This window comes from Lichtheimia ornata (genome assembly GCF_029851405.1).
Source record: "Lichtheimia ornata isolate CBS 291.66 chromosome Unknown scaffold00037, whole genome shotgun sequence".
Lineage (NCBI taxonomy): Eukaryota > Fungi > Mucoromycota > Mucoromycetes > Mucorales > Lichtheimiaceae > Lichtheimia > Lichtheimia ornata.
In genome coordinates, this window is record NW_026695357.1 from 206,004 (window position 1) to 219,157 (window position 13,154).

At 44.0% G+C, this 13,154-nt stretch overlaps 7 protein-coding genes across 7 annotated transcripts; 3 read left to right on the forward strand and 4 right to left on the reverse strand.

Moving 5' to 3' along the window:
* Positions 1 to 109: 109 nt before the first annotated feature.
* O0I10_007594 (tryptophan-tRNA ligase) lies at positions 110 to 1,380 on the forward strand (the record flags this gene model as incomplete). Its single annotated transcript, XM_058487609.1, has 4 exons — positions 110 to 121; positions 199 to 689; positions 746 to 867; positions 923 to 1,380. The coding sequence occupies 4 exons, from the start codon at positions 110 to 112 to the stop codon at positions 1,378 to 1,380; spliced, it is 1,083 nt and encodes a 360-aa protein (XP_058341660.1).
* A 119-nt stretch (positions 1,381 to 1,499) lies between these two features.
* On the reverse strand, positions 1,500 to 2,646 carry O0I10_007595 (uncharacterized protein; the record flags this gene model as incomplete). Its single annotated transcript, XM_058487610.1, has 3 exons — positions 1,500 to 2,014; positions 2,077 to 2,235; positions 2,316 to 2,646. 3 exons carry the CDS (start codon positions 2,644 to 2,646, stop codon positions 1,500 to 1,502), a joined length of 1,005 nt encoding a protein of 334 aa, XP_058341661.1.
* Positions 2,647 to 2,991: 345 nt separating this feature from the next.
* On the reverse strand, positions 2,992 to 5,013 carry O0I10_007596 (uncharacterized protein; the record flags this gene model as incomplete). The annotated part of the gene is made up of 6 exons (XM_058487611.1): positions 2,992 to 3,720; positions 3,799 to 4,132; positions 4,192 to 4,521; positions 4,578 to 4,770; positions 4,831 to 4,896; positions 4,956 to 5,013. 6 exons carry the CDS (start codon positions 5,011 to 5,013, stop codon positions 2,992 to 2,994), a joined length of 1,710 nt encoding a protein of 569 aa, XP_058341662.1.
* Positions 5,014 to 5,618: 605 nt separating this feature from the next.
* Positions 5,619 to 6,462, forward strand: O0I10_007597 (uncharacterized protein; the record flags this gene model as incomplete). Its single annotated transcript, XM_058487612.1, has 4 exons — positions 5,619 to 5,850; positions 5,911 to 6,054; positions 6,105 to 6,230; positions 6,302 to 6,462. The coding sequence occupies 4 exons, from the start codon at positions 5,619 to 5,621 to the stop codon at positions 6,460 to 6,462; spliced, it is 663 nt and encodes a 220-aa protein (XP_058341663.1).
* Positions 6,463 to 7,283: 821 nt separating this feature from the next.
* On the forward strand, positions 7,284 to 11,454 carry O0I10_007598 (uncharacterized protein; the record flags this gene model as incomplete). Its single annotated transcript, XM_058487613.1, has 7 exons — positions 7,284 to 7,826; positions 7,914 to 8,008; positions 8,083 to 8,250; positions 8,339 to 8,675; positions 8,737 to 8,963; positions 9,026 to 11,313; positions 11,375 to 11,454. 7 exons carry the CDS (start codon positions 7,284 to 7,286, stop codon positions 11,452 to 11,454), a joined length of 3,738 nt encoding a protein of 1,245 aa, XP_058341664.1.
* Positions 11,455 to 11,555: 101 nt separating this feature from the next.
* O0I10_007599 (uncharacterized protein) lies at positions 11,556 to 12,152 on the reverse strand (the record flags this gene model as incomplete). The annotated part of the gene is made up of 1 exon (XM_058487614.1): positions 11,556 to 12,152. One exon carries the CDS (start codon positions 12,150 to 12,152, stop codon positions 11,556 to 11,558), a length of 597 nt encoding a protein of 198 aa, XP_058341665.1.
* A 670-nt stretch (positions 12,153 to 12,822) lies between these two features.
* Positions 12,823 to 13,116, reverse strand: O0I10_007600 (uncharacterized protein; the record flags this gene model as incomplete). Its single annotated transcript, XM_058487615.1, has 2 exons — positions 12,823 to 12,863; positions 12,939 to 13,116. 2 exons carry the CDS (start codon positions 13,114 to 13,116, stop codon positions 12,823 to 12,825), a joined length of 219 nt encoding a protein of 72 aa, XP_058341666.1.
* Between the last annotated feature and the right edge of the window lie 38 nt (positions 13,117 to 13,154).

The following is a 13,154-nucleotide window of genomic DNA, read 5'->3' on the forward strand; positions in this document are numbered from 1 at the left end:
GTCATTGATTGAGTGGTAAAAATAATGCGTGCGGCATCCCAATGGATCCAGGGTCACAAGGTCCCGACACAGCTGTCAACAAGTCGTTTCTTTTATAGACAACCACGCTATGGCAGCCAAGGTAAGCCAACCTCCTCCTTGCTCTTCTTTTCTTTCCCTCCACTTTTTATACTCAATTGTCACCTTCTCCAATGACAGCAAGCACTCGCACAACAAGGACGCCGTTTAATTCTCTCCGGCATTCAACCCACCGGCATTCCACACTTGGGCAACTACCTCGGTGCATTGAACAACTGGGTGAAGCTACAACAAGAGCCCGATGCCACCACATACTACATGTTTGCCGATCTTCATGCCATTACGATGCCCCAGGATCCTGCTACACTGAGACGCAATAAGCTTGATATGGCTGCGAGTTTGTTGGCGTGTGGTATTGACCCGAAACGCAGTGTCTTGTTTGAACAAAGTCGAGTGCCTGGACATGCCGATTTGATGTGGGTGTTCAATTGCTTGACGCCTGTTGGATGGTTGGGCCGTATGACACAATGGAAGTCCAAGATGGATGCATCAGCACGTGGCAACAAGGTGTCTCATGCGGAAATGTTGGCGGATGAATCCTTGACAACGGGTCTCAAGATGGGCTTGTTTGATTATCCAGTGCTGCAGGCAGCCGATATTCTTATTTACAAGTAAGCAACAGCTACCATGAGAGGTCTTTGGAAAGGTATTAATGGTGTTTAAAAAGGGCGACTCATGTACCTGTGGGTGAAGATCAACTTCAACATCTCGAATTGGCACGTGACATTGCTAAGGTGTTTAACAAGACATTCAAATCCAATACCTTCCCCAAGCCCAATCCTATCATCCGTAAGTGATTCGATCAACCAGAAGATATATATACAAAGCTAATGGTTCTTTATAGCTCAAGGTACCAAACGTGTCATGTCCTTACGTGTCCCCACCTCAAAAATGTCCAAATCTGATCCCTCCGATCACTCAAAGATCAACCTGACCGATGCTCCAGAATTGATCCAAAGCAAGATTCGACGTGCTGTCACTGATTCAATTCAAGGCGTCACGTATGATGTGGAGAATCGACCTGGTGTATCCAATCTTATCAGCATCTACAGCGCTGTGCGTGATATCGAGATTCATGATGCGGTCAAGGAATTCGAAAATGTCAAGAGCACACAAGCCTTCAAGGATCAAGTGGCAGCAGCAGTAATTGATCGATTAACGCCTATTCAAAACGAATTGAAACGCCTGCAGGATGATCAAGGCTATGTGATGCAAGTGCTAGAAGAAGGTGCTACCAAAGCTAGTGAAGTTGCAGCAAAGAATGTTGAAGAAGTATACAAGTTGATGGGATTACGATTATAAAAGATTGAACAAAATTGTTTTTTATACATCTTGTCATGATTAAACTACTACACAGTAAACGTGAGCGAAAAAGAGAGAGAAAACGGGTTGGGTTGGGTGAGGGGAGGTGGAGGGAATATTTAGATTAATAGGAAACAGGAAACTACAAAGAGGAAAAGTGGAGTGATGGATGCTCTAGGTTCAATAAAAACAGCAAAAGACGTCTCGTCATGATACATGGGATTATCTTGGACAACAGGCCCAATAAACCATTTGTCAGGTTGTTCCTTTAAGAATGCTTCGTCACCAAATCCAATGTGCCAATGATCATCCCCTTTGTGGCCTGACGAGTCATGTGATTTTGATGCTGTCCAGCGTCCTGCGCAGGATTCGTAACATGGATCGTTTACGTGATAGAAAGGATCGGTAAGGTTGGCTACTGATATTCCAGTGATTTCTGATATCCAATCAAGCATGTTGGACACATTGCAAAAACTCTCAGTGATGGTGGGTACTTTGCTGTTCTTTTTAAAGGGCTGTGGGCATGTTGCATGGTTTGGATCGAGATCATGTACACCAAAAATACGAGCAAGCAAGCCAAGTACGTAGGGTGCTGTATCATTGTTCACGCTTTGTCGTATGATTAATGGGCTGCCTACAGTATAATAAAGGTACTTTAGTATACAAGACTTATATGTATATGTTTAGACAAGTTACCTGAATCACCATGACAAGCACGTTGTTCGTCGTCAGCTGATATGGCTTCCACCATATCCCGTAACCCGGATGCCAATTTCGTCACCTTGACATCAATCGATTGCAACCTCCTAGCTTCAGGACCATCCTTGACCAAGAAACCAAATCCCATCAACTTGCCTTTACACATACACACAAAGTTAGCTCTCTGCAAACAAAAACATCATCGACAATGTGTAGTAGTTGTAGTATAACTTTACCATCGAACGAGTGTAACCTGCCATCTGCTGGCCATAAAGCAACACGATCCACGTGATCGGATTGTTCCAGAGGATCCTCCAACTTGACAAGAGCAAGGTCGTAATGCATATCGACATTGTTACTGATATTGTAGTTTGGATGCACTATCCAATCGTCGATGGCGTTGATTTTTTGTTTCTTTCGATCGATATGGCTGTAGGCTGCAAAGTAGGGATTCTTTTCAATGGTGGATGGATGAGGTGCGTCGGCCACACAATGGGCAGCGGTGAGGACAATGGCGGGATTCAAGGACAATAAAACACCCCCACACACGTGAGGATTGCCCAACATGACATAAAATGGATACAATGTCGGGTCATCCACATCCGATCCACTTTGAATAGCACTTATGGGAATGATAATCCAAACAAGTACCATCCATAGTAGTGTCGTGCTGGAATGCATTTCAAGGGTGAAAAAGTTTTACTGAAGGAAAAAAAAAGTGAAAAAAAAGAAAAAATAAAAACGCGGGCTTGAGTGTGTGTGCGTGTGTGTGTGGGGATTACGTGTAATCTGAGTGAGCATAGATTCTATAAGGTTGATGTATGTTGGATGAATTAAACAATATGATCGAAAAGGGTAATATACAAGGGGGTCAACCGGTGAAGAGTGAGCGCGGAAAGCACAGACACCCCCTTAAGCAATGAATCCCAAAGACAGCTTGGAGAAATCGCCTATCCAACCGATATGCAAATCAGGTCGTACCACGATTGCCACTGGATCATTCTTGTTGTTGTTGTTGTTGCTGTTGTAATCTTGAATCAAGCCATGATGACATTGCGCCTGATTGATCTTGTCCATGTACACCCATTGTGGATCAATGACAATACCACCCTCAACATCCTGTTGCTGCTGATGTTGTGATAATTGCTTTTCAATAACACCTTTTTGTACAGTAGTTGTAATGATATGCACATGCATCCATGATGGTACCGTAAAATCCTTGAGTCCCTTGATAACAGCATCCATCGATTGAGTGATATCATGTGCCAATACGAGCAAATGAAATCCCCATCCTCCTCCCATCATACTGCTGCTGCTTTGTACTTGTTGTCGCCACACATCGTATAATCGCACCTTGGCACCCGTTGCATAATGGACTACCTTGAAATCAGGTGCACGGTCGCCAGTTTGAATCATCACGCCATTATCACCATGACCATAGCTGATACCAAATCCGGATATGAAGAGTTGGTGTTGTCGTAAAAGAGCCTCCAAATTCTCTTGTTCTTTTGACTCGGCCGCTTGCACAATCTGCTTGTCCAATGCAATCACTTGCTCTGCCACTGGACGTCGTTCATTTTCATATGTGTTGAGCAATGTTGACTTGGCATGTCCTGATTCGACCATCGCTATCTTCCACACCTATCATGTTCAATGAGTCTCTCGTGTTCATCGTCGTCGCCATGACTACCACCACCACCACCACCTCTCGCCACTTGCCAGATTGAATACATCGCCAAATCCGGTATTGAGACCTTGTCCAAGCGTAGGGCTTTGAGAATGGCATGCGTCTCCACAGAGAAAGATACGTGGATCCTCTTGGGAACTTGTATAGTGCGTAGCAACATGTTGACCGACACGGTAAATAGTCCACCACATCGTCCCTATGAACTCCACGCGGTGAGGTAACAAGGCCCTTCTTGCTTCATGTTGCACTGTCTCCAAATGGATCTGGTTGCGATCACCTTCATCCGATAACTGCACCATCACACGTACAAGATTATTCTCCCTTGGGAACATACATGCATGGGTGCCAAAAGGTCCTTTGATGAAACTATCAAAGATCATCAGGTGAGGGAAAAAAAGAGACACTCCACATGTTCCTTGACTTACCTAATACTCTTTCTATCATGAAAGCTGGTTTGGACCAGAGCATCAAGCACGCCATGGTTCTTTTTGCTGGACTCTCCCTCATAAGCAATATCGAGCTGCTTTCGTATTTCGCTGTGGGCTCCATCACACCCGAACAAGTACTTTGCACGGATGTCGATAGTGCTATTATCCAACATGTGCTTGAGAGTCACTGAGAGTGGATATTCCGAATCTGCCCCATCCTTTTGGAATTGGCTGACAGTCCAAGGCCTTTCAACTTGTACATCATGTTCAGAGAGTGTATGTTGTAGACTGGATTCAGTGATGTGTTGTCCCACACATAAAACATGTCTATATATATAAAAGTATAAGCCATTGTCCATCCCAGTACCAATACTACTACTTGCTTGTATTTCGAAACCACATGTTCAGGTGCATAGGCTATGCTTGTTGACACTTGCTGATGATGATGTGAAAATGCTTCCACGCGTACACCCGTAGCTAACAAATCGGCGGCCAAACCACTGTGGTCAAGTAGCTCAAGGGTACGACCATGAACCCAATCACCACGTCCCCAATGTTGTGGCTCAAATTCAATGTCTGCTCACTCTCGTCAGCAAAGAGTAATAGTGAACGCGCATCCCGTCATCTTTCACTCACCCACTATGCGCACCGATAAACCATACTTGACGGCAAGGTTGGCTGCAAGCAATCCAACAGGGCCCCCTGAATGATATGTATGAGCGTTGTCGATGTCGTTGTGGTCTCAATTCAAGCACACTTGCCTCCAACAATAACAATGTCAACGCGTGTCTTGGTGTTTTGTTCTTCATCCGTAGTCATAATGGTGCTTGTTTTGTTTCAAAAGAGATAGAGAATAAAAGATGAGAGAGATATAGGCACGAACATTTTTAAAGTGGGATCATATTAACGCCGTTCAAAAAATGGCATGATAGATTTCACTTGTGTGACCATGTTGCTTGAGCCATGTGTAACCATGCCAATGAATGAGAAAGATACAATCACATCATGGTACATGTCTCGAATTGAAATTGGTTTCTTGTCACTCAAAGTGAATGTGATGCACGGGGATACGTAAAGAGCATCCAGGTCACGTGGAAGGGACACGTACTTGAATTAACAGTAACACCGCCTGCTGCTGTAGATGTGAATCAATCAATCAATGGCGCCGATGCAACCAATTCGGACATGGTATGATGGTGATGGCTTTTTTTTTATGGGACAATGCAGGAGCAAAGAAAAAGGAGTATCAAAAGAACAAGGATTCATCCATTTGGCGACGACGATGGCGGCGGCGTACGTATCAAGGAGTAAAAAAAAAGAAGCTGCATGATGGATCTCCTTGATTCCTTGGACGTTACATAGATCATATAAAGGAAGATCAAACTATGGAACATGGAGTGCTTTTGCTTTTTCTCTACGTAACCATGAAAACCACCCACCATTTTATCTTGATCGGCGTTGCTGTGCTATTTCTTAGCTCCCATCACCATACATCATTTGCCGCTGTAGCCCCCAGTAGTAGTGTGACGCATCATACCAGTGGAGGTTTCCAATGCCCCCAACTCACTCACGTACAAGCATGCGACAAAGAAAAAGATCAAGAAGAACAAAAATGTACATTTGAGCTTCTAGGCTATAAGCTCTCCGATGGCAATGGTAAGGATTTTATCATATCCCACCATAGCTCTTTCCTATCTTAACCTCTCCTACTTGTAGAGAAAGTTATTAAGCATACATGTGCTCTTCCTTCAAAGCGCACTCAATGCAAGGAATTTCAAGAGGAGAGTGATTGTTTGAACGCTCAATGTTCATGGACGAGTATTGTATCTCAGCCTACCAAAGGTGCAAAACATAGCACTGGTAAGTGCACATGTGGCTATGGCATCCGATTTCTCACACGTAATATATAGAACTCAAAATCGAAAAGAGCTTTTGTGATAAAGAGGTGATGTGCACAGCATTCAAAACCAAGGGGGCTTGTGAACAAGAGCCGCATTGTTTATGGGATAAGGGTGGTGTCAGCACAAGCGGTGTCAGTAAGTAAAGAGAGCTCTCTCTCTCACACTCACACAGAGCATACATGTATTTATACAAACATTGTAAATAGCATTGTTACCAGGATGTCTACGAAGGATGCCTGGTGATAGGGGTGAAGAGGATGAGCAAGAAGAGGAAGAGGAAGAAGCAATACCGATTCAGAAAGCAACAAGTGATAAGTTTGGTCACGATGTGCCTTTGGGTAATCACGAACCATTAAAACAACTTTGAATAAATGTGTATTTGACCGCATGATACGGATGGCTGAAAGAGGCAGCAGTTGGTTGCATCATGTCCAATCAGCCATAGCCAAGTTGCTACAACCTAGGCTGGGACAAAATTCATTGTGGCGCATGTATTTTCGGCATCGTTAAGTATGACTAACCGGCTATGACTTAACAAGACCCTGATGTGTCAGCCAATGATGACCTAAAGTCATTTGGTGGTTATGATCTCTTTCTTTTTCTCTTTATTGGAATGACAGCAATTGTATATTATCAATGCAAGATCAAATCTCATGATAAGGATGTGATATCTTGTCGTGAGGGGGTAGTCACCGGATGTGTTATTGAGCACAAGACCTCTTTTTTTAATCTTTTTACGCAATCTTCCCGATAGCATATCGGTGGAGTTGAAGCAGCATGGTCTCCGATCAGCAACCACCAACACCAGCTGAGACATTTTTTTTTGTTTTATAATTTACGAGACAATAAAAAGATTGTAAAGAGAAGATGAGAGGGGGGGAAGAAAAAGAAAAGGACACAACCGTAGCACGATCATCGGATCCATTCTCGTGGTGGGTTGAATAGAGGTAGTTGTAAGTAGGAGCAGCAGCAGCAGCAGCAGCACCCGTTCAAGCGAGAAAACGTAATGGGTGGATTGGTGGTGGGTCAAGTTACCCCAAGCTTTTGAGTAGCACAAGGGCAGTAGGGCATTTGATTGGGCACAAGTAACCCAATTTTCTCTCTTCTTGGCTAAAGCCCAGCATCAATCATCATCAGCATCACAACCACTTCAAGAAACACTTTTTTCGGGTCAACCCTTTCCATTCCATGTCCCACCAAAGTCCTTTACTTGATGTTCCTTGTTCGATAAACGACAGTATTCAATCTTGCGATTCACCCTCTGGCTCATCGACGAGCGAACCTCATGACGACTCAATGCAACAAACATTCATTGACCAATCCTTTTTCTACAAGCTCGATCAGCTTTCTCCTGATAATCCCTTGTATTTTATGCAACAGCAACAACAACAGCAACAACAGCAACCGTCATCGGTAGATGAGGACGAAAGTATGGCCGAGTCGACCATTGCTAACGATACGGCTTCTTCAACAAGACGAGTATCCTCTTCCGATACAACTACTACTACCACTACACCACACCAGCAACACTACCAGCAACAGCAACAGCAACAGCAACAACCTCAGCAGGCATTATCACCATCCGCTGCGAGCTATCATACACCACCAGCAATGAGTCCAGGTGCTTCTAGTAGTGTAGGAGCCATGAGTGTTGTCGAGCCATTGCAACCATCCTCTTCCACCGCCACTGCACCTGAACACAACCAGACATTTTGGTCGGGTGTCAACAGTGTGAGTTGATTTTCTCTTCTTCCATCTACTTTCGTTTTGCATATGGCTGATGATGATGATGATGATCTCTTCATATCCAACACGCAGTTCTTGTCCAATGTAACCCAAAATCCGTTTCCTCAGGCTATCCCCAATCTGGCGCGTAATTTTACAGAGTATTTATCATCAAGTTACCCTTCCTTGTAAGATCATTGAACTCGATCTTTTGTTGATCTCGTTTTTATTTATTCTCTCTCCCCCCACCTCCCAATCATAGCAATTCGAATTCACCACAACAAGCAGCCGTAGCAGCAGCAGCAGCAGCCGCGGCAGCCGCATCCAGTGCAATGCCTACGCCACCCATGTTATCACCTGGCAATTCTTTCAAGACTGATAATCTCATGGCAGCAGCATCAGCAGCAGCAGGCAATAACAAGTGCCCTGGGTAAGTGTTGACCAACTTTCATATGTAAATCCGCCTATAAATGAGAAGCCTGCCAAACTAAGAATCATCGTACAACGAACGACATTAGAATGCAAATCCGTGTGCTGGGTGTTCCACAAACAGGTGCAAAATCGCGCGTAGAGACACAAATCAAGCTTTGCATTCAATTGGTCACCGATGATGGCGACAAGGCACAATGGTGGTCTCATATCAAATTGCCTGAACATATGGTTGCCAAGGACAAATTGAAGCGACAAGTTACCATGACCACATCACCCAATGGGCAACCCCGTGTAGCAAGCATCACCGACAACAACAACAACCCCATTCGTCCCGATAAGATGTTGTTCCTAAGTGCTCGTGTCATTTGTGCCAGTGATCCAAAACGTAAAGTCGTCACTTGTCTTGGATGTATTCAACGCGAGGTAAGTTATACATCTATATCTTCCATAAGACATGTATACTCATTCACACACCCTTTTACAGCGAAAACGATCACAACGTCGTAAAGAGAATCGAATCAAGGCAGAGAATGATCAACAAGATGAAAAGCGCAGCGTTGCCATGGACGACGAGAAATCCTTGGCACTCGAGGAACAAAAAGTGTTGCTATTCAATTGTTCCGAGGTGGTTGATTTCAGCTCTGGAGATACCATTCTACCTACTCGCATCACTTGCTATTGTCGCCATCATAATGAAAAGATTGGTTTCTGGTAAGTATAATATATTATACAAATGCCCATAGATCCCCATTGAGCTGACAAGACATTCTTAGCATATACTTTGAGATGCATGATCATACAGGCAAACAAGTTGCTACTGGCATGTCACCACCCATCATGATTACGGATGATCATAAATCGAACAAGGTCAAAGCAGCTCGTAAACGTCCACGCACCGATTCCGATGCACCATCACAGGCACCTACGACCTCCTTTGCTCCATCCTTTACAACACCTCAACAACATCAATCGATGCAATACAACTTTAATGCACCCCCAGGAGCAGCAGCACCGCCACCACCACCACCGATGACGAGTACACCACCTCCTTTATCGATACAACCACGTCCTGAGACCATGTCAAAAGCACAATTGGATGCATTATCACAAATGACCACACACATGCAACAACAACAGCAGCAACAACCATTGAATGCAGCCTTGTTGTCAACGCTTGATCCAAAGATTGAAAAGTCAACAACACCTGTTATGCAATCCCCACAGCAACAACAACAACAATCCATGGAACGACCCCAACTTCAACGTTTGATTCCGAATGAGGGTCCAACCTTTGGTGGTATCGAAGTTACCATTCTTGGCAGTAATTTCCGACCTGGATTAACAGTTCTCTTTGGTGATGTACCTGCTGCCAGCACGCATTTTTGGTCACCCAATACATTGGTATGCATTTTACCTGCAGTGACTGAACCTGGACCTGTGGTGGTGTGTTTCAAGGAATATCCTGTCATGATGGATAGTCAAGAAGTGATGCTATTCACTTACTATAACGAGAACGATCGTGCCTTGATGGAATTAGCCTTGCAAGTGGTTGGTCTTAAAATGACTGGCAAGGTGGAAGATGCACGTGAGATTGCTATGCGTATTGTACAAGGTGGCAACAAATCCAATGGCTCATCCTCCTCAACCGGTGCAGGTGGCGATCAAAATCAACAACAACAACAGCAACCTCAACAACAACAATTGGAACGTCAAATCATCCAAGTGCTCGAAGTGATGGATACCATGGCCGATGTTTACTCTGAGGATGTTTCCATGACCAATGCTCAGGGCCATACCATGTTACATTTGGCAGCCATGCTAGGTTTTAAAAAGTTGACGCATGCCTTGATCGACTTGGGTTGTGATGTTGACATGACCGATCGTAATGGCTCTACACCCTTACATTACGCAGCCTGGTTTGGACACGAGGATGTGGTGCGTACGTTGTTGGAAGAAGGCCATGCCGACCCCGAGATTGCAAACTTGCTTGATAAGCGCCCAATGCATCTTGCACGCGATGGATCCATTCGCACCTTGTTGCATAATCATTTGCCATTAAGTGAAGCATCCGGCGATTCATCCCATGGTATGCTTTCGGATGCCATGAGTGCTGATGTGGATACGTCGTTTGATGAAGAAGAGGAAGATGACGATTCCGATGATGGATGGATTGGTGAAGAAGAAGAGGATGATGATATCATTGAATCACCCGTTTATTACTCGGATTCATCATTAACAACGGAAGAGAATGACGTGACCCTTTCTTATGGTATGCGACATCGAAAGAATCGAATGCAGCAACATCCTGTGGTCCAGTATCTCGAACAAGAAGATGAATCCAATGATGATGAGGAAGGTGTGATTCCTGATGCACAGCCTGTACATGAAGATGCGATGGTACAAGGCTCATCCGATGATGAAATGATGGTATCCAACACGACGACCACACAACAAAAGAATTGGATCGAACGCACCTTGTCTCATTTCCAACCCAAGCAACAACAACAAAATCAAAATCATGATGCTGATGATGATGATACCTCGTTCCTGCAACACATCAAGAACAATATTGCTACCAAACCCGGTGAATTGAATCTCAAAACAATCGCCGACCATTTATTACAACTGCCACGACCCACAACCATGATTGCCAACATGACTGTAAGGTTTTCAGGTGAGGATAGTAGTAGGCCACCCAATACAACGGCACCTGCACCAGAGCATCAAGAACCAGAACAAACCTTGGCATGGTATATGGCACTGGCGTATGCAATGGGTGCACGAAGTAGTTCACAAGAACAAGAGCAATCTTCTATGCGGCCGAGCCGTAAACAGCATCATCTTTCTCCTTTTGCCGAACCCTCTTCCTCTTCCGCCCCCTCGTCTTCTTCATCTTCCATCACGCATCCTCCTCCTCCTTCTTCTTCATCATCACCCTCATCATCTTCTTCATCCGCTGTCTATGACAACTATTACTCAAGTACAAGCCTACAAGCCGCAGTACGTGATCCCAAACGGAGGGACAAGCGTCTTTTTGTCTTTTGGGTTCCCCTCTTTTGGCGTAAGTATTATTTCTTTTATAGTATGAATCATGATTGATTGACACATCTTTTTCATCTTAGTGATGGTGACCTATCTCGCATACCAATTTTCGTTGTTTACATACTTGAAGTCATTTGCACTCGATATCTATTATCGTTGATCTTGGAATATACATTTTGCAATATACATGTTCTTTCTATATATAATTATACTATTATACAAGTTCCATACAAGTATTCTTCGCTTTGACAACCTTGATAGTTAATTTTGTTGGGGAGGAGGTGGTGGGTAAAAATGATGATGATGACCACCACGACCGGTTCCTGCTGCTGTGGTGGTGGTGGTGGTGGTGGACTGATGTGGATGATGATGATGATGATGTGCTGCCGGAATCCAGTTTAAATGATATCGCTCTTCAAATTCATTTCGATCAATGAGATCAACCATACCACCAATGGCTTCCAATATATCATGTAATGCATCAAAGACGGTCAAGTCGGCATCGCCTGGTGTTTGGATGTTGGGATAGGCACGATCCAATCTTTCGGGGAACAAGGCCAAATTCATGGCCATTTGCAATCGATCTACACGGAGACCCCAATCACCTATGCCTTCACACACATACAAGACATCCAAAGGAAAACGGCGAAGATGGGATGCAGGACATTCACCGCCTCGTAATAGATGAAAGATGTGTTGGTGTTGATAAGGCCGTACATCTTGAGCTACAACATTTTCGAGGAAATCGGGTGATAAAAGAAGCGTGCGTAGTTGATGACAACAGTCAGTCAAGTCGTTCACATTATACCAACGCAGTCGACTGACCGCATTCATACGTTGACTCCATCCAGTATACATGAATGACCTTGGAGGAAGAGGAGGAGGCAGTTTTCTTGTTGGTAATGTGGTATTGGTAGTAGTGGTAGTAGTGGTAGTGGTAGTAGCAGCAGTGACGGGAGTGAAAATGTACAAGGAAAAGAATAGGAAAAGAAAGAACAACATGATGGATAAAGTTGGATCAGTCAAACATCACAAGCTCGACAACCATTTTGTATGTGACTCAATGTTGACAGCCACGTGGGTATCTATCAGGAATGAATGAAGGCAAGGCGAGGAAGGTGGTCATGATCACGTGATGGATCTTTTACTCTGCATATGCATAATGCATCCTGCATGCAAGACGTACACACATACAAAACCCAGTTCTAGTTTTTTCGCCACCGCCATATGTACATGTGTAGTGTTGTTATTGAATATCAAGAAGGGGGGGGAGAGAAAAATGCTCCTTTATACCAATGATCCATGTATATCATCACACCCCTTGAATATCACTAAGCATCATCCCTTATAGCACAACTTTTTCTCTCTTGCCTCATTTTCGCGTCAAAGCGCGCATGCTTAAAAGTAGATGTAAAGATCAATGCATTCCTCATGCTGTGTTTATATAAATATTAGGGAAGGAGGAGGTACACATGATGAGTGTGGCGTGGTAGTCTCAAGAAAGTAGAGGAGGGGGGTTGATACTCGATTAGATAGCACTCCAGCAATAAGCATCAGAAACAAGGAAGCCTATGGACGTGAAATGAGGGTATACAGTTAGTTGGGATACAACGACAAACAATGACATCTATGTAGACAACTTACTAGTAACATTGTCTTTGTGATCATTTGAATTACAATGATAGCCATTCTTCTTCTTGGAGGCTGCTTCTTCAGTAGAATGCTTTGCGGATCGACTTTGATTGGTCTCCTTTGGTTCTGGAATAGACAAGCCTAAGAAAACAATGGCAGCTGCAACAAGGACTTGATTTTGGTCAAACATGGTATGGGAAAAGAAGAAAAGAATGAACGCGAGAGGGA